The following is a 24,261-nucleotide window of genomic DNA, read 5'->3' as shown; positions in this document are numbered from 1 at the left end:
TTTTTATTTATTTATTTATTTATTTTCCCAGCTTGGCAGCAACCTTACGTGAACATATTCAAACATGTCAGAGTCGAGGAGTGGAAGAGGTCGGCACAAGAGGGGGATGTGTCAACATACACGGTAACCCGCACACTACGCTTCAGACATTTAAATTCAATTCAAGCATTTATCAGTTAGCAGTGATTGAAGTATTCAGACCCTCTGCTTCAGTGAAAGTACCATTACAGCGGTTTGATAGTACTCCACTACAAGGAAAAGTCAATGAAAAATCCTTACTTGAGTAAAAGTACGTAAGTATTTCAAATATTATGTATTATATGACACCATTAGATTATTCATACTGAAGCATCAGGGTGTAAGCAGCATGTTACTGTTGTAGCTTCTGCAGGTGGAGCTGGTTTAAACAACTTTATATCCAGTTTTATAAACGGGGACAGCAGATGAATCTCGGGGATCACGTGATTACTGGGAGAGGAAAGAAGGAAAAAAACGAAGCTCTGATCCACAAATCTGTTTTCAGTTTTTACACTTTTCTATAAGTGTCGATTGTTGGTAAAATATTGGATCATTTGAACATTTATTGAAATTAAATCATTAAAAAAATTTTTTTGGTGGTGCTGTTATAAACTCAAGACATCTGAAATTTGACTCGGACTACACACTACTTTTTGTGAAGCGTCAGAAGTCAATTGTATTTGAAAAGCTTGTTATATGATCCATTTGGACAAATCTTCATCTTAAAAGTAACTTAAGCTGTCAGATAAATGTAGTGAAGGAGATGGACAATATTCCCCTTTGAAATGTAGTGAAGCGAGTAGCTCAAAATTGTATTGATGTACAATACTTGACTGGATGTATTTCATTATTTTCCACCACTGCCAGTTAGTCTTCTTACACAGGGTGAGAGTGGGTCTCTCAAAATATATAAGTTGTATCATTTTATTAACTGTAAGTATTTGGATTAAATTTAGTTGACTTTTGGTCCACCACATAATCCAACAGGACAAGAGGCTGAAGTGTCCAGTGTTCCTGATCAGGGGTCCTGTTCCCGCCAAGAGCTACATCCTGGTTCCCAAAAACAGCAACCAGTCTCTGGGGCTGACAGGGCGCTTCTTCTACCTTCTTTTCAGGCCCACGGCCGGCAAATACTTCATGGTCCACCTGGATGTCGCTGCAGAGGTTTCAGACTTGATTTTATTAGTTGATCCTGCGCATGTGTGCAATTTGTGATCAAATTAAGAGTGTTGATATGTCTTTGCCATCTAAACGATATATATCATTTAACAAGTCCTTTTATTTGCATTGGAAGTCATGTGACTGTAGTTTATTTTGAAATCCATAAGGGAAACTAATCCCACAGCTCCTTGTTAGCGTTAATGTACTGTAACACACATTTTAAAAAGTTTTTTTTTTTTTTTTTGTATTTACGTGTTGGCGTTTCAGTAGCATTTAATACTACTTAAAGTGAAGAATATATCATTGAACATGTCACTGATTGAATGGGACTCTCTCTGTGCTGTGATGTGTAGGAGGGCCACGCCATCCGTGTCTCCTTTTCCAACATGTTCAAAGAGTTCAAGTCCACAGCTACATGGCTTCAGTTTCCGTTTCTGTGTGGAGCTGCGAAGGATTCAGTTTACCACCACACCTCCAAATCTGCAAGACATGGTAAAATACATGCACACACATGCAAGTGCTCATATGTTTTTGATCAATGAATATACTTTTTTTATTTAAAGGGAATAATCTTGCAGTGAACTGGCTGTGATTTTGGGTTCTTTTGTGGTCCAGGCTTGGTGGGTCCAGCTCCCTCTTCAGTGCGTTGGACCTGTCTGATGTTGGACCTGCAGTACGCACTCTCTGTCTACCTCGACCGCTGCTTCAATCACCTGAAGAGCATCAAGCTGTGTGCCAACATGTCTGTTAAAAACATGTTCACGAGTGACCTGCAGCTAGATCCAGGTGAGAATCTAGACTTTTCTTGTTTAAATTTCCACCAAAACTATGGCTGTCTTTCTTTTTATTCTGTACTGCACTGTATTGAAATATGCAGGCACAATTTGATTTTATATGTGAGAGTCGCTGGTTGTTTCCTTTTGGTTTGAGGTGGAGACATCTCAATCTTAAAGCCTGAATCCAACCACTCACCTCAGTGAACAGACGTGTTCCTTGGTGAAATACAGTTGATTATGAAGACATATTTCTTTAACATACGTATCAGTCAGTGTGAGGTTCAATCAGAGTGCATCCCCAAATTTGTGATTACACAACAATGTTCTCCTTCTCTTTCAACAGGAGTTTCCTTCAGTGAAGCTAAACTTATGGGTCTGACGTCCTCCCAGGGAACTGGTCCCATGCCCAGAGAGATGTCATTCCCTGTGCCCAAAGGAGGCTCCTGGCATGACCTCTATGACCACATCAAGTACAGTTACTTCACCAGAGAACACAAAGTGCATCATTGTCATTGTAGTTAAGGCAAAATCCACTCCGAACCACTTTTAAGCATGCATGAAAATATAAATTTTTGATGTGAAGTGGTCAAAATCGGCCTCATACATGAGCTGACAAATATTATTAACTATTATACAAGGAGACGTTCAGTCTTAAAAATAAAAAAATATTGGTCCATACCTCAGATTGAGATAGTGTGGACATGAAGCCCTACAAGACTGTTTAAAGGCTGGAATTTTCCTTTTGTTATTCCAGAGACACTACCTTTCAGATTTGTTTGCTCAAAACACAAGTTGCTTAAATTAGTATTGACTGAAAGAAAAGATAAGTCATCTGCTTTATCTCAGTGCACTGTTATGGAGTCCTTTATCTTGTCCTGACCCTACAGGTTTCCCTCAGAAGGAACGAAGTTACCCTTTGACTCCATTCAAAAAGGCAATTCACATCTAGAGGCTAGTAAGTTATTGAAAATACGCTGCTCATCATTTACATTCAGAGATCTCCATTTTGCTTGTCATGCTCTTTAGGTCAAACTCGTTTCTTTAACACTTTGTCTAAGAATTTGAAAAGTTTTCGCTTAGGGATGCACTGATTCAACCTGATACCTGTGCTTTGGGTATCAGCTGATATGGAGTACTGCTGTGATACCAGTGTTTGATTAATGAGATGCATACCTCACTGTGTGGAGGAGACTGGAATCATTCTTTGTAAGGCAACATTAGGCTTGACGTCACAGCTTTAAATACCTCTGAACAGCTGACACTTTATTAGAGCCCTCCTTCTTCCTTCAGGCAAAATAGTGTTAAAATTGAATTTAATCAATCGAGCCCATTGTCGGCGATCCCCAGTCCAACTGTTTAAGTCAGTACTGCACCGATATCAGGATGAGATTTAACAAGAAGTTCTAAATTGTTGATTTGCCGTGCACCAAAAACAAACAACAACAAATCATTGCTTTCACTCTGCTCTTACATCTTAAATTATGTTTATTATTTATTAATTGAAATAAACCAAAGCCACTGGAGCTTTTAAAAAAAAAAAAAAAAAATCTCTATTACAGGACAAATACAGTATATGGGCTCAAAGTGGGCCACTATTTTACACCTAAAGGTAATCCTAATAGTAAAGCACTGCACACGTCTGACTCTCAGATCTCCGTCTTTCCCAGGATGTGCCTCCAACCGAAGAAGCCCTGTGAGGGAGGAGCCTCGCTTTGTCAACCTCAGGAAAGCGGTTCAAGACCGTGTGTCCCTCATCCAGCAGATCACCACCCCAAAATTAGTAAGACTGATAATATTTAGCACTTTATATCAGGCTCTGCTGTTTACACTCAGCATGATGTTTTTTTTAGTGGTTGTTCTTGAGCACTTTTATTGCAAATATACTTTTCTAGGAGGCTGATATTTAGATTTCTTTTAAGTTTTCTTTCCTCTGTTTTTCTCCGCTCCAGAGAAATCAAACCCCCGTGGTAACCGACATACCTGAGTTGGGTGTGGTGTCCACTCAGCAGAAGGATTGGGAACAGGAGTTAGCAAGCTCCAGTTCACAACAGCTCACATCCAGGTCACCCTGGGATGCTGATGATGGTGGAGTTCATGTGTATGTGCACCCTGAGGATGGCCTCAATAAACATGCGGAGGAAAGTGAAAGTGAAAGTGAAAGTGAAGAAGAGGTGATGTTTACTCGACAAGCATTCAATCAAATGTGAAAGCATAAGAAAATCAATTTTCTATTGACTACATCATGTACATCTTTGTATTGCTGATGATGTCTTTTGCACAGTTTAGAAAAACTGTTGACTTTGTTATCTTCCGGTTTGTGTGCAGTCCTGTTCCACATCCCGTCTCTCTGTAAGAGACGAGGACAGTGGAGAGTGAAAATAAAACAGGTGCCATGACAGAATTTCTTTAAGATCTCTTTATAAAATCTTTTCCTTTTACTTCTATTGCTGTCCTTATTAGATGCTGCTCCCTGACCCGATTCTCAGGCTCAATCGAATCATCGGCTTTGGAGGAGCAACTTCTAAATGCGTATGTTCATTTGTTTAGCTGTTATCAGCTTGGCTTCACATATAGTGTGATTTCTGAAAGTCAAGAATAAAACACATTAAGTGCAAGGGGGGTTTAATTGCTGTATGTTTTTGTACTGTAGGCGCTGTGGACTAAATCAGGTGATGCAGTGGTCTATCCGTGTCATGCAATTATCGTTTCCATGACAATATCCTCCAACCAGCAGAGATTTTTTGTCGGGCACACTGATAAGGTAAAAGATCTGTGATGTATCTTTGCGTTGTGGATGATGGAACAGCTGATTCTGGTACCATCCTAAATAAGATCCTTATTTATATTATTTTATTACATTCTAACAACATCTGACCATGTGTTTTCTCGCTAGGTGTCTGCACTAGCTTTTAATGGCAACACTACACTGCTGGCCTCAGCACAAATCGGCAACAACAGTGTAGTTCGAGTGTGGAACTACCACAAAGGAAACTGTGTGGCTATGTTCAGGATTCATGCTCACTCGTTATCCTGTCTCAGGTAACCAACCACACACACATTCACTCGTGTATACACAGTCATTTGGCATGGACAATCAAGTCTAAGCTCATGTTATCTCTTTCCATTTTGAAGCTTCTCGTATGGCGGCGGTATTCTCTGCGCAGTAGGCAAAGACAGCCACAATAAAACAGTAAGCTAATGCAATTTTACCTTCATGAAAATTCAACAGCTTGTTTTCTCATTTGTCTGTAAAGGCAATTAGCACTAGCTGCACTGAGAATTTGTGGTGTGTGCCATGGGTATCATTCGTTAATGATGAAAAAAGGCTAAGCAACACCTCACATTATTGCCTAGACTGACTCATCTAAATAATTTTTAATGACATCCTGTGGTATCACATGCTGGCTTTGTTAGAATTGTGTGACTCTGCAAAGCTGCTTGCTGATTGTCCCTGTTGGTCATCCTGATTCAACCTTTTGTAGATGGTGGTGGTGTGGAACACTCGGAACGTTAGCAAGGCTGGAGAGGTGACCATCTTAGCCAAAGCACACACTGACGTGGACATAAACACCATGAAGGTTGCCTTCTTTGATGATACAAGGTACCCAGCCTCTCACATGCTTTTATATCTTTTTTTTTTTTAGTGTTTAGTGTTATGTTTACATATAGAGAAGCATTTTTGTGGATGTATTCTCCCATTTCTTTGGGACAGTAAATGTTGGTGACATGTGCTGTGTTTCTAATGCTCGAATCTAATAACGCTGGCAGCGAATGACATTATACACTCTACATAGACTGTAACATGTTATTGGTTTGTAGCAAATAGGATAGAAATGTATCTTCAGACACCAGTTTGCTACTCTTTTAGTTTTTGGAACCTAATATCATGCACACGCTGATACATTGTTTTTCATATAAACAGAAATTTGTTGACAGTATTTACACACCACATACACATGGGTATATAGACAGGCAATACATTCTCAATAGAGTCTCATTTAGGAGGTTGTAGTGCTCTCATGTCGACTGGTTGACTCATTGCACTCTTTCAGACTCACATTTAAACACAAATAGTTCGACAGCAGCAACAAAACTATGCAGAGGGAATAGATTCCTGTGGTGAGACTACAAATGAATGCAGGGATATGCTAAAGAGCTGTGAGAATTCTTCTACTACCTATAGGGCGTAAAAGAATGTCATGTCGCCATTAGAATGCCACATTAGCATCGTATGATTCATAGATGTACCCATGGCAGTTTGCGATGACAGCAAGGAGGTTGTGTGATCTATTGGCAGACTCCCAAAAGTACAGCCCTCCCAGAATAGGGCACATCAGCCAGATGGCTGACAGAGCTTGTGACCTCGAGAAGCTCTAAAAGCACTGTGGTCTTTTATGTCTCTGAAAAAGGGAGGAATTAGGTGTTCTGCAAGGAGGCTCTCATAATTGTGCTATGCTTGGACAGATGTTGGTCCATTATCACACTCATTTTCTCTGTTAGGTATTCTTGGTGTAGTGAGTTAAGAGAGTGAGAGCAGGTGAGAAGTGTCTCGCTGCAGCAGCATTAAAGAAATAGTTTTAATGCATGCTCATCAGGAAATGAGAACTCAAAGACCACGCGGTAATCTGTGCTGGTTTCAGGATGGTGTCATGTGGTCATGACAATATTCGTCTGTGGCGAGTGCGGAACGGGACGCTGCGCTCCTGTCCAGTCAACTTGGGCGAGTACCACTCAATGGACTTCACAGATGTGGCCTTTGAGGAGGGAAACTCTTTTGACCCACATCTTGATGACCGAACACTGTGAGTGTACAAATATGTCACTGAAATTACTTTGGTTTAATCAGCATTGGAAGAAATACGAGTCTAATCTGAATCCACTGAAAAGGTTATTAATAAAAGAGGATTTATTTTTGCCCCCGGTGACTGTCTTCCCATAGATTCGCCAGCAGTCGGAGTGGCCATATCTTTGAGATCGACTACAGCAGAGTTGTTATTCGAAATGTGAGGAGACTGTTGCCTGCGCAGAGACAGCATGCTGACCGCAGGGAGAAGTGGACTTCTAACGCAGGTGGGTCTGGAAGGCTGAAAGAGAAAGTGTTTGTTATTTCGCAGGGGTTGTGTTTCACCTCAGAGGACATCACATTGACTTGCATAAATGTGCTGGACACTTTACCCTCCCCATGGTTACTATTTGCCTAGCATAACTGGACCCTGACCTTAAATCAAGTTTTCAGACTAAAATGTAATAATTCACAATATGGGAACTTTCATTTTGTCTCCAAAAGGGAGTGAAATCCCCATAATTTGACTGTGCAAACCGATTTATGTCCTCACAACACGAGTCATTTAGATACACGTGTGTGTGTGTGTGTGTGTGTGTGTGTGTGTGTGTGTGTGTGTGTGTGTGTGTGTGTGTGTGTGTGTGTGTGTGTGTGTGTGTGTGTGTGTGTGTGTGTGTGTGTGTGTGTGTGTGTGTGTGTGTGTGTGTGTGTGTGTGTGTGTGTGTCGTCGCAGGTCCAGGCATTGCCATCCACAGCATCAGTGTGTCCTCATCATTCTGTGCCACAGGCTCTGAAGACGGCTTCCTGCGGCTCTGGCCTCTTGATTTTTCTGCCGTCTTCTTGGAGGCCGGTAAGCTCGGCGGGACATCGCTTAACATTTACCTGCAGCAATGTAACAGTAGCTCACTGCTCCCTCTCCACAGGCTGTGCTTTAATCTTAAATTCATGTATTTTTTTCTTATTTGCAGTCAGGTGTGTTTGTTAGGTTGCATCTGGCCTTGTTGACAAACCTAGTAAAATCAATTTGAAAAGTTTGAAGTTAGGAGTTTAGGAGTGCGGCGCACTGACTCACAGGAAAGGGTTGGTTCCCCACGATCTGCAGCCAGCTAGCGAACATCTATCGATAGCCTGTGAGACTTTTAGGGAATAGACACAAGGCAATTCAAGGTGATTTACAGGCATGAAAAGACATAGAAAATAAGATATTGAATTCCTCAGGAATTAAGATAGATATTCTGCATATGAAACCTTCAGGGGACACCTGTATATTGTAGCTTCAGAGAATACCTGGATTACACTCTCCCGCTCTAAACTGCATTGAATCTAAAGTATCTTTGCTGTAAAATTGTATCCAACAATATGAAGCTGTAAACATACTCTGTGTTAAGTATTAACTTTTAAAGTAGCCTGAGAATCACTAACAAGATACAGTGTTGGATTCAGTAGCTCCCTTGGCCTCTCCGTGATATAATATAACCTCTGGACCTTTTTCTGCTCTTGAATCTTGCTGTTATTACGAACTGTGCACTGACATTCATATCAATTAATATGAGATACACTGAAGATGTTCACTCTCACATCTTCACTCAGACAAAACAAGCCTTTTGGAGAAAATACTCTTGACACTTGTCACTGTTTTTTCCAGAGCACGAGGGACCTGTGAGCGTGGTGTTAGTGTCGTCTGACAGCCTTCAGGTCCTGGCAGCCACTTCCACTGGTAACCTGGGGTTCCTTAATGTAAGCAGCCGCGGTTATAACACCCTGATGAGGTCACACACAGACACTGTGCTCGGCTTCAGTGTGGACGGTATTCATCGGCAGCTCACATCAGCATCCTCTGATGGCACAGTGCGCATTTGGAATATGGATTCCTTGCATCAGGTCAGTCAGCACCACATTTATGTTTTTTCAGAGACAACAATTCCATTTTTTTTTTTTTTTTACCTTTTTTTACCTGCCGACACTGTCTAACAACCAAAATGCTTCAGGCCAATGTTACTTTAGAATGAACAGAATTATAGTATTACTTCATAGATTCGGTACTGCAGTAGTGTGTAGATATTTTTTTTTTGTTAACACTTTCTGTGTGAAAACATCATAAGGGATTATAGCATGTTATTAATTATTCTGACAGTGTACGTTTTTGTTTGAAAAAAATAGTCACGATGAAAAAAATGGTGAAGCTCGGTCCATTTGTTAAATACTGACCTCCAACTGCAAACTAAACCACAAAGAAAACTATTTAGAGAAACTCATTGAAGTAACTGTTGTGTGACTTTGCACCCTGTCAGTGAGTATATCTTTAAACGAAACACAGCCTCTGTTACAATTGGCTTCTTTACTTCTGAAACAAATGTCTGTCTTGTCTCCCGTGTTTAGCTGTATGATTTCGTGTCAGAGGACAGCCCCTGCTCTGTGGCCTTCCATCCGAGTGAGCAGATCTTCTCTTGCGGCTTCAGCTCCGGCGTCGTCAGAGTCTTCTCCATCTCCACTGCCGAGCTGCTGGCTGAACATAAGTACGTCATCGCCAACTAGAAAGCACCTCCAGCAGCAGACATTCACTTATTTTCTGGGATGTGGGCATAATTATAAATAGACCTGTACTTGTTATGAGATGAGAGAATAATGGCTGCTTCTTTGTGTTATTGCGTATATAATCAGGCAGCACGGAGGTCCAGTGGTGGGTCTCACCTTCTCTCCAGATGGGGAGTTCATGTACAGCGCTGACTCCCAGGGTTCCCTGGCACTTTATAACTCCTCTGAGGAAGATCACAATGTGATCAGAGTTGCATGTATGTATATGAATGCACAAACATACCCTGAATTAATGTCAGGACATTAAATGTTACATTTATATACATCATAAATATGAACTTTAATCATCTGAATCATAAAGGAAACGTTCATGCAGGCACGATATCAACCATTAATAACTAACTGTTCTATGGAATAGATTATATGAAAATGACAAACCTATGAGTTACATACACCTGCTTAATGTATATAACTGTATGCCAAATTACATATTTAGTTTTTGGCGTTTGCAAATGTTTGGGCACAATCTTCCCCTAAAGGTCAATAACTGGCTGGTTAAAATTACAGGCACAAGTTTGGCCAACACTTGCATCATTGGTGTTGTTTGATTCACTCCACACCTAACTGTCTAGGTAATGTGGTGGCCCGAGGAACTGAGCGCGCTCCGGACGCTCTCACGGTGAGCAGCGACAGCCGCTGCCTGGCTTTCATCGGTCCCTCAGAGTACATTGTCACCATCGCTGACGCACGGTCTCTGGATGAGGTATTCTGCACACTGTCGCTTTAAAGCACGATGCCCTTTGCCGCACTGCTCGAGTAAAATAAGATGAGATTTCACATAGATTTTGGTTATATGTGATTGTCTTTTTGTGGTTTTCCCACATTTATATCCCATACAGATGATGGTCCCAAGATCAAATAGTATAGTCCCATTCTGACCACTTATTATATTCATCAGCTTTGCTTTGCGTTCATACTCTATGCGCACACACTGACCCAAGCCTTGTCTTTCTAGTTGCTACGTGTAGATGTGAGTATTTTGGATGTAGAAAGCCCCCGTCTGGATTCTGCTCTGAAGGTCTGCTTCTCTACGGCCTCCACCGAACACTTGTTGGTCGCCACATCGGCGAACAAGATCCTCTGGGTTAGCACCAAGACAGGCCGTCTGCTCCGAGAGGTAACTCCGCTGAACTTTAACACATTAGCTGAACATGTTAACTCTTAAAAGCCATAAATTACGTATTTATGGGGTCATGGATTGAGCATTTACTAATATCTGTTCGTCTTTGTGTTTGAAAAATAACCCAGTTTGCTTGATAGTTGTGATGTTAAAGTGTCTGTAAATTAGTGAGAACATGTATAGCCCAGTCCAAAAGGTCCATTGACATGGCATCATTATAATCGTATTTGTAAGAATAAGCCGTTGGGTTTTGAAAACAGTCAGAAGTTGGTGCTTTAATCGAGATACTATCAGGAGCCATGTGGTATCATATAACAAGGAGCTGACGGGGTTCGAAGAGTTTTCTGTAATAGAAACGTGTCTGAAAATAGAAAAAAAAAAAACATGTGAGAGTGTTTCTAACTGGATTTCTGTCCTGACAGTTGTCTAAGGTGCACAAACACCAGTGCTCGTCCCTGGCTGTGAGTGAGGACAGTCGATTCCTGCTGACAGCCGGACACAATGCTGTGAAAGTGTGGGATTACAACATGCAGCTCAATGTGAACTCACAGGTAGTTAACCGTTGAATAATTGAAACACAGGTTGTATTTTTTGTGAAATAAGTAATAAAGTAATAATAAGTAATAAATAAAGACAAAATTTATTTGCCACTTAATGACAAAGGAAAAATGTTGGTCCTGAGGCAAGACCAGTTAAGAAGTACTGTATTACATCATAATGGGTCAGGTCAGCTGTCTTGACTGTAGTCACTATTGTGTAGTTATGTAGTACAACGCTTTATTGCTAATCATCCTAGAAAGCATGTTGTCTTCATATTATTCAGCAGTAGGAGTATTAGTAGTTAATGTTATAACTGAAATGTGCTTCTCTGTACCAGATGTTTATAGGCCACAGTCAGCCCATTCGCCAGGTCAGCTTCACTCCTGACCAGCTGTGTGTGATCTCAGTCGGAGATGCCATATTCCTTTGGGACTTCCTGGCAAATCCTGCTAAACCTTTGACTGACAGTTGGTAATAATCACCTTTCGAATCTACTGATTAATGTATGATCTCCACTGCGTGACCTCTGTTAGCACATGTCTGATTCACTGTCTTCATTCACAGTTCACCTCTCAAAGCAAACTACACCTCAACTTTAAAAGCAGGTAACCTTTGTAGACTATAGTTCAGTTTAGTCTTGCTATAATAATATATGTACTTGCTTCAAAAATTTCAAATAAATACTTGGTCTTGTGATTTCATGTAACAATTCAACCAGCCGCTGAAGTGAGTGGAGGGCAGCTGTCCAATGGGATGCCTCGACAGACAGCACCCCTCCCCTCCTCACCACCACCACGCCTGGATGTCAGCACCACTGACCAAGTGGCCCAAGTAGGTAGGTTTTCTGTCCCTGTTTTAAATCACCAACTAGTAATCCCATCTGCTGATAACTGTATCATTAACCTCAAAGTTTTCACGTGCACACATTTCTGCTTGATGTCTTGCTGAGTTCTGAAAAATTGTTGTGTTAGAAAAATCTGCAAATATGCCTGTTCATAATGCAGCGATGGCTTGACGAAGTCATGCCGTTTCAGTCACTAAAAGGTCAGCTAAAAAGAACAGATTTGCTGTGTTTCTTACTGTTCATGACATTTCCTTAAAATGTCATCACTAGATATTTTTTTTAATTCTCTTGTGTGCTTCTTGATTTTGATCCTTTGTTTCAAGTGACAGGTGTATTTGGATCTTTTTTTTTCAATTCAATTTAAAAACAAATAATACCAGACAAAAGGCAGAGAGACTCCACAAAAAGCAAGAGCTGAAATCACCAGGAAAGATGCATACGTCTCTGCTGATGTCTGTGTAAGACTTCAGGTAGTCACTGAAGGATCTACCACAAAACATTCAATGAGATGGTTTTGTTTGCATTCATGTGTATCTGTCCAATTACTTTTGAGCATCTATACTTTGGGCACAGTGTTGTAAAAGGGCTTTTTCTGACTGAATGAATGTTCTGAAGTATGGAGCCTAAATAACAGAAACAAACATGGAACTGTCCACATAGGTGCAGCCTGCATAGTATGAAAGTTTCCAGGCAAATTTCTTTCCCACTTCATTTCCCTAAAATGCATGATTGACTCGTTCACATAATGGCAATGTATTTCCAAAACCGTTATTTGAACAAGCAGTGCTCGAAAGACAGAAATGCATATGCTTTCAGGTGTTTACCTCTGATTTGTTTACATGGCCTTGCTGATTTATTTTGCATATACAAAGAATACACCGCCTACCACTCTGGTGTATATGTTTATATCAGAAAAGTCTGCATAAAGTATATACACAGTTCTGTGCAAAGGTTTCAGGCACCAAAACTGAATAAAGGATGTTTTCAACAATAATGGCATGAATAGTTTTCATACAAAGTGGAGTAAACTTTGCATTTAAAATGGCACCAATATTTTCTGTCCTGTCTCATGAAGCTTTGAGCTCCTTGTCTATTTGCGATGACACCCTGGCAATCCCAACCAGTCCAGCCCAAGACCCTGGTCCAGGTGGTTTCTCTGATCCCAGACCTGCCGTCTCCTTCCTCAAAGTCACAGACCTGGTCGACATGTCTCTCCTTAATACCGATCACTTGGACACTGGTAAGTGACCGGGTGGTTTTATTTTTGTTTTTTCTGCCATTAGCATTGAATCGCCTCTCTGTTGTTTTTCTTCTTCTTAATGCCAAAGTTGAACATTTTCTTTCTTTTAATTTGTGTCGTTTTGTCATTTAGTTGACGTGAAACAGAAGACGGCAGTACGTCCAGACTGTTACAGGCACTTTATCCAACGTTTCAAGACCTCCTCTCTTGATCAGGTGAAGAGCATTTTGTTAAATGATAAACTGCAGTGACTGAGTGTGTTTGGATGTTTGCTGTTGTCTTACTGTTTTCTCTGCTGCAGACTGTGGTAGCTCCCCAAACAGAAGAAGAGGGTATTAAGCTGAAAGCAGTAATTGGCTACAATGGCAATGGACGTGGAAACATGGTGTGGAGCCCTGATCAAGGTTAACATGATATGATGAAAGAAAATATTGTATTATGTGGGAACGAATCAGGGTCTTTAGTTGTTCCAGTAAAGTCCACCTGAGGTCAGGACTCTTTGGTTATTGTTTATTCTTACTCTGCTTCTGGTTAAGGAATTGGTTTGTACTATAGCTTTAGCATTGAACAAATAAAATGAACTTGAAGCACACTTAATAGAAAAACTGAAACTTTAAATGGAAATACAAATTATACAAAATGCACAAAACACTTAATCTTTGATGTCAGCCTTTAAAACGAGGTCCTGGGTATTGATTCATTTCTGTTGCAGGTTTGTTTGCATACTCCTGCGGCTGTGTGGTGGTGGTGGAGTACCTTCACACAGGAATTCAGAGACACTTGCAGGGCCACAGTGAGGAAATCTCTTGTCTTGCTCTCACAAATGATGCACAGGTACGTTGTTCATTCAACGACTTTACAATGAAATAAAACACTGTATGTAGGACAGTGATATGAGCAGTAGTGACATTATTGTCCACTCAGGTCTTCCTAGCACGGTTTTGAGCTTTTGTCTTTTCACACGTTCTTTGCTTTAGCCTATGACTTACCAAAGGCAGTAGGTGTACAGGAGAAAATGGCTTTTAATTTAATATTTTTTCTTTCAAAGCATTGTTTTAATTAGTTTTTAATAGAACCAACAAATTCATCTAGGTCTGTATTATAGTGGCATATTGTTTTTTAATTTACTGTACACATATAATGATAAACTTCTCATGAATGGGAGCTTCTTGTTTTTTGTTGATTTCATCATATGAAATGACAGCTGGTGCCATCAGATGTTATCTTCTACCAGTAATTAGCACTAACTCTGATATGGTCAAAGCATAACAAAAAAAACTACAGCTGTTACGCTAAATGCAGCATCCCTCATAGGTGCCAACATTTTTATAAATGTCTTTGTTGTTCTTTAATGTTTGTGGTCTAAATGACTGTTTCAATCCCTTAACTCTCACCAGCCCAAATACGGGCTGAGAGAAAGTTCTGGCACTACAACATTTTTGCTTTATGAACCAACTTTTGTGTTTTGTGAAATTTTGTGTTTGTCTCATCGCTTGTCCAGACAGTGGCATCTGCAGCTGGCGGCAGTAACAGCAGCAAGAGCCTCATCTGCATTTGGGACGTCCAGAATGGAACTTGCTGTAATACCATCTCCTACCACACAGGGGCGGTGCAGAGTCTGGCATTTTCCAGGGATGACCGCTTCTTTCTCTCTGTTGGTAAGTAAAGTTTGTATTGATTTGCATCACTCAGTTAAAAGCGTTTTCTGTGCATCGAAACTTTATCTTTGGGGAAACTTGACAAGTGAAATGACTCTCTGATTGACCACTGATTATTCGCGACGCTGCGAAGGAGACTTTTCCAACCCAGTGGTGGCATTGTGGAGCACCAAGAACTTCCAGTTGCTGTCCGGTGTGAGTATGTCGGGACCGATCCACGACGCCACCTTCAGCCCTTCAGCAGCCAGCCAGATGGCCTGTGTGGGCAGCCAAGGCGTTTACTTCTGCCTCATCCACACCCAAGGCTTGGATGTAGACTTCAAGGTAAACGACCACAGAGAAACACGCTAATAATCACAGCTCAAGATTTGCTCACCTGTTCTGGAGTTTTTGAAGACGCAACAATCTTTATCAGCAAATGGAACGATTTGCCCGTGATCTACACACTTCTCATGATTCTAGGACTTATCATTTACATTGGCTCAAAATGTGTTACGCTTATATGAATTGACGATTGAATGTAAAACACTACGCTTAGCTTTTGAATGGGTAGAGACTGTACTTGTATTGACTCTGGTGCACAAGGATTGACCATCCTTTCACCTATGCAGGTCCAGAGGGCGAACGCCCCGTCAGAGGTGGGTGATGTGGAGCTGACGGCTCTCTGCTATCACATGGACACCTTTCTGTTCACCGGCACGAATCGAGGACATGTTTGCGCCTGGGATGTCAACACGCAGTGCTGCCTCATGACCTGGGAAGCCGATGAGGGAGAGATCGGTAAAAATGAGCACTCGCTACATTCTGACCATCTAGTTTGGATGACAATAGAAAGCGGGGTTTAACTCAGAAAAATATATACAGCACCGTTGTTCTTTTAGTCGTGTGAGTTGCTTGTATTTTTGCCCTTCTATAAATGTTTTTTTTGGTGCAGGCGTGCTGCTGTGTCGAGGGAGCCGTCTGCTGACAGGCAGCAACACCCGCTGGCTGCGACTGTGGGAGGTAGAAGCTGTACAGGCCATGAAGCCTCAGCAAAATGTCTGCAGTGTAAAAGACAGGTCTGTAGCTCATTCTTTATATCTTTCCTTTGTCTTATCAAGGCGGTATCCTCTTTCTTTAATTATCTTGTGCAATCATAATATTATTGTCTTACCATGTGATTATTTTTCCAGTGCAGTTAGTGTATATCACAGACTTCTATAAAGTGTATGTGTACACCTCCCACGAGTCTTGTTAATGATAGAGAGGTAGAGGATGATATAACAAAAACAACAAAAATCATTACAAAATTGAATGTTGGATAACATTGATGGTATTCTTATATTTGGATGTTTGTCTAATGTGCACAACAGCCTTTTGGATCTGGATATATTTTTTTAAATAAATGTTTCATCCGGTCAATAATACCAGTCAGTTTAAAAAGCTATTTCACATGAAATATCTGTTACTACCTCGCAGCAGCTCCCTCTTTTGTAACCTTAATGAGAATTTGCTGCATTTTGAGCTGTGTGATGTCTCAGTTATCCAAAGTGTTGGACAGACACGATGCCAGTCAGAAGTTTGGACACACCAACTCATTTAAGGTTTTTTCTTTATTTTCTATTATTTTGGACATTGTAGAAGAAAAAACTAAAGAGATCAAAACTATGAACTAACACATAGGAATTATGTAAGAAACAAAAAGTAAAAGAAAATATAATCTTTCTTTTTTAATTTTTTTTTAATTAGCAACCTTTTACTTTGATATCTTGCATTCTCTCAAACCACCTTCAGCTACACTTCGAGGTGGTTTGGGGATCTGACCTGGAAAGCATCTCCAACGGTTTTGAAGGATTTCCCTCATGCTGAGCACTTGTTGGCTGCTTTTCCTTCACTATCTGGGCCACCTCATCCCCAACCATCTTATTTGGGTTTAAGTCAGCTCTCCATCATTCTGATTTTAGGTCAAATAGCCCTAAGATTTCCTAAAGATGAGTTTTGTGTCGTTGTCCTGTTGAAAAGCCAAAGATTGTCCCAGTAAGCACAAACCTGATATCATGGTATGTTTTGTCGCAGAATGTCGTCGTAGTCATGCTGGTTAAGTGCTCTTTGTGAGGAATCGTCTCTGGTTTAGGGGCCACAGGATTGCTTCTCTGCTCTTTTCAGATTATATAGTTCTGTTGACGTCATCAGACTGTGACCTCTGGCTTGCGCTGGGGTGGTTTGCAGTCGACTGTAAAGCGGCTGGGATGAGAGTCAGCACCTCCCAGTCTGAGGCCATGTTTCTTGGCCAGATTACAGAGGCGGAGCTCGGGCATCCCGGGCTCTTGTTCACGAGTGAGGGTAGGATGGAGCAGGAGAGTGTCTCGGTGCAGCGTCAGCAGGAAAGCAGGCATTCTACTGGACTGTGTTTGTGAAGAGGGAGCAAAGCTGGAAGATGAAGCATTTGATTTACCAGTCTATATGCGTTCCGACCCTCACCTATGGGGCTGAGCTTTGGGTAGCAACCGATGTAATGAAGTCGCGGATGCAAGCATCTTAAACGAATCTCCTCTGCAATGTGGCCGGGCTCGGGATTGGAGATAGGCCTAAAGAGCGCTGACATCTGGAGGGACGAGAGCCATTGCTACTTCTTGTCGAAAGCAGCCTGTTAAGGTGGTTTAGGCCTCTGCCTTGGATGCCTCCGGGGCGCCATCCATTGGAGACTTTCCGGGCTCGTCAATCTATTAGGAAAACCCAGGGGAGACCCAAAACACTGTCGGGATTATCTCATCTAGTCTGGGAACACCCTGGGATGCTCCATGGGGGAGCTGGAAATGTTGCAGGGAAGATAAACATTTGAACTAACTTGCTCAACCAGCTGCCACCGTGACCTAGACAGATAAGGTGTACCTATTCACCACAGCCCTCTGCAATGATCAGTGGTCAAAATGTCAGTGTATTATTTTGACTTCAATTGAAAGAGGTAAATATCCCTTCAGTGAACACACATAAAAATGAGCCTTTTCCAAATGTTGATACATAAACATTATTTATATTTCATGAACTTAAAAAAGGAAAAAAAGCAACATCAATTGTGGCATATTTAAAGGTTTGGGGCAGTCAAGAGTTGTCATTGAGAACTGTAAACTGATGAAAATCCAAATACTAATTGATGTGTAAAAAGCAGGCGAAGGCTATAAAATGTCAAAACACTTTCCTCTTGCAATTTTCACAGTGTGAAATGTCATTAAGAAATGTCAGTTAATGGGAGCTGTGGAAGTCAAGACCAGATCTGGAAGGGCAAGAAAACCTTCCCATAAAACTGCTTGCCTGCTGGGCAGAAAGGCGAAGGGTTGCTTCGCCACCATGTGACTTTATAGCTGTCATTTAAAAAAATACCTTGTGCTCAATGTGAGGGCTGTCAGTGTCTCTCTTCATTATAAGGTGGGCTCATATAAGTTTGTAATGATGGATGAATGCAGTATTTATGGTGATATTCCACTCCTCCTGGGTCACCTGTGGACTAATATTTGTTTTCTTTGCTGTAAGTTCTCTATCATTTATAAACTAGCATTACTACCTTGCGGTCGTATGCCTCCGCCAGCCAGTCAAGTTGTAGTTTACATCCATATCTGTCCAGACTAATGTGAATATCAATGGTAGTAAAGGCTTTGAAGGAATCCTTATATATAATCACGTCACCATTTTATCCTATTAGGGATTTGTGTGAAATTTTGTCATAATTAGTGTATGAATTATTAAGTAATGTGATGCGAGGTTTTTGTAAGGTCACAGTAATCTTTGAGCTTTTCAAGAAATTCCCTCAAGACTTTTCTTAGATATATCAATAGTGGACGGACATGAAGTCACAGTGACCTTGACGTTTTGCCACCAAAATCTTATCAGTTTTTTCTTAAGTCAAAGCGAATGTTTGTTCTAAACCTGAAGACATTCCCTCAAGGCATTCCTGAAATATTTTGTTTACAAGAATTGGACAGATGTGAGGTAACAGTGACCCCCAACATCTAATTTGTACATCTTTAGTGACCGAGAGAACGTTTGTGCCAAATTTGAAGAAATTCCTTTTAGGCGTTCCTGAAATAGCATCTTCAAAAGAATTGGTCAACATGAGGCCACAGTAACCTTGACCTTTGACCTTTGACTGCCCACAAAACTAAAATAATTCTTGGGACAGAGTGAATGTTTGTGCCAAATTTGACAAAATGCCCTCAGGGGTTCCTGAGATACCCCGGACAACATAATTGCTCTGGATATGGTTGTCACAGTCGCGGAGGCATAAAAAGCATCTATAACAAATTAACCAGAATATTGAACCAGATGAAGAATGAAAATGTGGCACACTATCATCGTGTCCACATTTAATAATTGTATCATTGCTTTGGATCTCCTGTGTCTCCTTCAGCAGGACAACAGTGGTGTTGGAGCGAGAGGTAATGGTGGATGGGACAATGGTCAGTGCAGCATTCGATAACACGATGGACATGGGCATCGTTGGCACCACAGCAGGAACGCTGTGGTACATCAACTGGTCTGATAACAGCAACATCCGACTGGTCAGCGGGCACAAGTCCAAGGTACCGATGTGAGCTTTAGGAAATGAAAAACAACCATATGCACATCCGGTGTTTCCATTGTTAATGACCATTGTTAATGGAAACACTTTAATGGTAAAATATGGTTGTCTTTCTTCACTTAATTGGCTTCTTTATAAAATTCAGAGTCTTCCTCATATCAAAGAGGTGGATTTTTCTCACTAGGACTTGGAGACTGTGGAAAACTCTCTAGTCGGTAAAGTAATTGTGAGGGCAGCAGGAGAATGTAGCAAAATTAAAATGTCCTCGTGGTTGTTTCTGTGTGCGTTCTTTGCTGTAAAGGTGAATGATGTCGTGTTCAGCTGCAACGAGAGCCACTTTGCCACCTGCAGCGAGGACGGCAGCGTGAGGGTGTGGTCAACCTCGAGCTATGAACTGGTGGTTCAGTTCCAGGTGCTCAACCAGGTAATAAATAGGGGTGTTAGGTCTATTTTACACTTGTGTTTTCAAGCACCAAACCAAAAGTCTAACACCCACACTAATAGAATTGACACAGATGTTTTAGTGCCTGTCCAATTATTTTGGTGCTTCCATTATTTTTTATTTCAAAGTGATTTGAAACGATGTAAGAAGTGCTTTTAGAATAATTCAAGCTGAAATTCAAAGAGTAGTCCCGTAAAGAACAGTTTCTAATCTTGAACATGACATCAGGTCCTGCATATACTTCAATGCCTATGTGTTTATTTTGGTCAGGCCTGTGGCTGTGTGTGCTGGAGCCCTTCTTCTAGCAAAGACAGCACATGTGTGGCTGCAGGATACAGTGACGGGACCGTCAGGATCTTCCAGCTCACCTCGACAGAGATGGAGATGAAGCTGCATCCTCATACTGTGGCTGTCACTGCCATCCAGTACTCTGCCAATGGTGAGAGGCAACAGCAGTGCCATAAATGTGCATTTACCATAGTTAAAGTAATCATACTACTTGCTTTAGAGGAGTTTGTATGTTATGAAATGTAATGATATCTTTGGCACCACCTTACTTTCCCTCAATCTTCTTTGTCTCCATTTACTTCTCCTTTATACAATAGCATAAATGATGAAGTTAGAGTAGTCAGGTGAAGGACTTTCTCTTCAAATTCAAAGGACCATAATCAAGTCTTTGGTCGCACCACAGTTTAATAGGACATTGAAGCTGCTATGTTTAATCCAGTTTGGTGTTGCAACTGTTTTTTGGCCCACTACAGGTCATGTAATCCTTTCAGCGGGGAAGAATGGTCTGGTCGCTGTCAGCAGCCCAGTAAATGGAACCACTATTCGTGTCATCAGGGACCACAAAGGAGCGATGATTACCACAATCCAGTGTGTGAATGAACAGGTCAGCTCACTGAAATCAGACCAAGCAGGAAAGCTTTTTAAGAGCAAAACACAGCAGCACAGTACGAACAGTCAGAGAGGTCAGTGAAATGGGGATTTGTCCTCAAAATAAATGATGAAAAATAATCGAACTCAAACAGCCGCTGAGGCACCAATCAACAAATCTTACGCAGCAAAAATATGACATTACTCAGGCAAGAATAACATTTAATGCAGTTTAAAACAAAATACGTTGGCATCTGCTGCCTTCCTCACCCTGGTAAAAAAAAAAAAAAACTTTTCCCGGTGCCAGGCTGTCCTACTCGTACAGTATATTGTATGTAGATTCACCTGATGTGCCTAAGTTGCCCTCTACCTTCAAAATAAAAATAAAATATGAACAATTACTCAATTAACTAAAATAATGATACTAATTTCAAACGGTCAAACTGCTATGTTCTTCTAACACAACAGAAGCAAAATACACAACAGAAACACAACAAATAGCTCCAACATTTAGAATGACCTCCGAAAGGCTAAAAAATAAAGTATAAGCACACTGCTGAGGTGTTTCTGCAACACCAATTACAGAACTCAAACATTGTATTGTTAGTTACTTCTCTTGGGATACTAATTCTCCTTGTAGTTTGAGTTATACCAAGTGTCACCTTTTCTGTGTTATGTTATATATTATAACTAATATAGCTAATTTCCACTCTGTGCTTGTTAAATTTACCTTAAATAAATGTCTCTTAATTAAAATGAAAATATATCAACTGTTTTCCAGTTTTACATGGAAAGATTTAACTAAATAAAGCAAATGCAACCTTTAATTAACTAATTATATACTATATAATCACTATTAATCATTAGGAAACAATAGCAACACTGACATATATTTGTATGAAATGTCACGGCTTATTCCTTAAAAAACACTTTGGTTCCAAGTAAGTGATTCCATTAAGAAATAGCCTTCAGTCTCAGAAAGCCACACAGACCTTTCGAATGTTTGTTGACAACTTGAATATTTATCAGAGAATCACGAAACAAAAATACATCTGCAATCTTCCTGCCCCTTTTACAAAAAATGTCCTGACATTTCCTTTTATTGACTCTAAAATCCTCCGTGATGTTGTTTAAAAGCAAAAATTTGAGAACGATTCCTTTTGGTGTTTGTGATATTTTCCAACATTTTATTTGATCGATATGTGTCTGAAGCTGATTCAGCCTCTCATCCCCAGTGTAAGAGTTTTGAACTGGAAGGAAACGAGATGTGGTTGGCTACCAGTGCCGACAGGCGTGTGAGTGTGTGGGCTGCAGATTGGTCGAAGGACAAGTGTGATCTGCTCGACTGGCTGTCGTTTCCTGCTCCACCCTATTTTGCAGTAAGATATTAAGATAACAGTTTGTGTTTATGAATTGAAATGTCACTCCAAATTTTGAGTGCAGTTGTGTTGCTCTCTCTCTCTCTCTCTCTTTCTTTGAAGGCCCACGCATACTCAATCTACATTTTGTTTAGAGACATTGGCTTTATAAAAGTTCAACATTTAATTGTGAGGCTCATACTATTCCAGTAACCCTTTCATATGGTTGCACTGCTGTCTCACTGGTGTGTAGCGTTGAATCTAACAATACAGGGTATCCTTAAAGACATTAGGAAAACTGCTGTAAATAAGAACATCACCCTTCCATTCAACAACATTGTCCTGCACGACACACCGGAAAAGGATGAGACGTCAAGCTTCTGGTACCGCTCATAAGGACATTCTGATCTGAACAATAACAAACTCTAAACAATTCATGAAAATGACACTAGAGCTTGTAATTTTCTGGTGTCTGAAATAGCAGGTTTGCCAGAGACACCTTGAAATGGCAACATTTGAAATGTTAAACAAGGATGTAAATGCTAACAATACAGGATTTAAAGGAAGGAAATGCATTTAACATGTCCATCAAAGCTCAAAGATGCACATCTTGGTTAAAAAAAATCATCATAAAGATAAATTAAAAACTCATCAGCATAATTTTACTTTGATATCTTGTTTTTTGAACCGCTCCGGACGATGCAGAATTGTGCATGTAATGGAAGGAAATGCATGTGCTTTGTAGCCTGTTTGGATATCTGTACAAAAAAATAAACTCCGCCTATATTTGTTATGCAGCTAATATTTGTGTGTTGCAGGGTGACAGCCTGCCACCCAGCATGGCTGCCTTCTGCCCATCAGACCGTAGCCTGGTAGTCTACACCGGCTACGGAGTAGAGAAGGAACTGTCCTTTTACAGTCTGACTAAAAAACAGGTACCACAGTTCAGTGTCCTCCTGCATAGCGGGGTTGTGAATTTTCCTGCCTCCTGTTGGTGGCTGGAAGTCTATAAATGAGTGTGGAATCTCATACAATGTTTTATTTTCCTACAGATAATAAAAAGGATTGCCCTGCCTCACTGGGCCACATGCATCAGCCTCTCCTCTGACAGTCAACTTTTAGCTGTGGGATCAAAAGGTAAACTTGTTGTTCGTTATATTTCGCTGTACGGTTCCAGTAGGAAAAAAGAGACGTGACGCAAGTCTGGGGCATGTGTGTAAAGAATTTGCCACCATGTTTTCTGTTGTCGTATCAGAGCGAGTGCTGAAGCTGATCAAGTCAACCAGCGGCAGGTTTCAGGACTTCGTGCAGCACAGTGACTCGCTGCAGACGTGTCGCTTCTCTCCCTCTGGGACGCTTCTCTTCTCCGTGGCGTACAATGAGATCCTGTTATGGGAGGTGCAGGGCCTCTGATGTCTCTTCAAACCTTCATCACTGTCAGTTTATCCTCTTCCACATGTGACAAGGTTTTATTGTAACATGATCTGATTTTATTGTTCTATAGATATTTTTTATTAATTCAATATTTTTAGGAAAATTGTTTAAACTTGTGGAGAAACTTTATGTAAGACTTGTCACATTGGCGTTCAGGAATTGATTCAATTTTTCCACATATATGTTTTTGAAATAAAAGCCTGTTTTTATTGAAGAGAGTGTTTTGGATGTCCTGTCACCTGTGTTCATGTTTGTTTTACATAAATCTCTTACCGAGAGATTATATGTGAATACTGATGAGTGATTTAACAGCTGTTATTTTTCAGAGATAAAAAGAATCATAATTGTTAGGGTGCTCTGGGATAAGGTTTAAACAAAAAGCAGCATGTAAAATGACAATCTACAAAGTGAGATGGCAGCGGACATGTGCACTGTGCTGAAAATTTCACACTGCAAATTCCTTACTTTTTGTTTCTATAAAAGGACATTCTGTCTCAAATACTGAAATTCTGGCTTCTCAGTTTGAATGACAGTTTCTCCAATTACCGGCCCCAGTTTGCCGACACCAGAAACAAACACCTCTTCTGCTCTCCCAAGAATTGTACTTATTTAAATATTTTTACAAATTAAAAAAAATGCGGCAAATGCTTCAGTGGATAAAATGCATACACTCTGTCCATAACAAAAAAACTTAAATACAGATCTCTACTTGCGGTAATACCAGTAGGCCTATTTATTTTTACAAGGACGACTCTGAAATACTGAAATGTGAATTAAATTGGTAAGCAGACGGATAAACACCAGTTGATGTGAAACAACGTTATGGCTTGTGTCAATGAGACTGTATCTTTCCTGCCTTCC

General features: G+C 40.6%; 1 protein-coding gene across 1 annotated transcript; it reads left to right on the top strand.

Moving 5' to 3' along the window:
• The first annotated feature begins 27 nt into the window (after positions 1 to 27).
• On the top strand, positions 28 to 23,608 carry wdr90 (WD repeat domain 90). The gene is made up of 41 exons (XM_069691479.1): positions 28 to 123; positions 1,006 to 1,182; positions 1,533 to 1,671; positions 1,795 to 1,965; positions 2,299 to 2,425; positions 2,843 to 2,910; positions 3,623 to 3,735; positions 3,905 to 4,126; positions 4,416 to 4,484; positions 4,606 to 4,716; positions 4,849 to 4,994; positions 5,088 to 5,145; positions 5,438 to 5,556; positions 6,596 to 6,757; positions 6,895 to 7,025; positions 7,526 to 7,588; positions 8,384 to 8,619; positions 9,118 to 9,254; positions 9,400 to 9,530; positions 9,906 to 10,036; positions 10,289 to 10,450; positions 10,876 to 11,004; positions 11,331 to 11,464; positions 11,558 to 11,598; positions 11,712 to 11,828; positions 12,913 to 13,077; positions 13,210 to 13,292; positions 13,379 to 13,481; positions 13,790 to 13,911; positions 14,579 to 14,735; positions 14,869 to 15,059; positions 15,347 to 15,515; positions 15,670 to 15,793; positions 19,120 to 19,291; positions 19,592 to 19,714; positions 20,003 to 20,171; positions 20,494 to 20,624; positions 21,844 to 21,987; positions 22,785 to 22,901; positions 23,019 to 23,103; positions 23,222 to 23,608. The coding sequence occupies exons 2-41, from the start codon at positions 1,156 to 1,158 to the stop codon at positions 23,377 to 23,379; spliced, it is 5,157 nt and encodes a 1,718-aa protein (XP_069547580.1). The 5' UTR covers positions 28 to 123; positions 1,006 to 1,155; the 3' UTR covers positions 23,380 to 23,608.
• Positions 23,609 to 24,261: the final 653 nt, after the last annotated feature.

This window comes from Brachyistius frenatus, unplaced genomic scaffold (assembly GCF_029030835.1).
Source record: "Brachyistius frenatus isolate BFR_SWC_R1_liver_20210118 unplaced genomic scaffold, ASM2903083v1 Contig_11, whole genome shotgun sequence".
NCBI lineage: Eukaryota > Metazoa > Chordata > Actinopteri > Embiotocidae > Brachyistius > Brachyistius frenatus.
The sequence above is the reverse complement of the archived record's forward strand: the minus strand, read 5'-3'. Positions and strand labels throughout refer to the sequence as shown.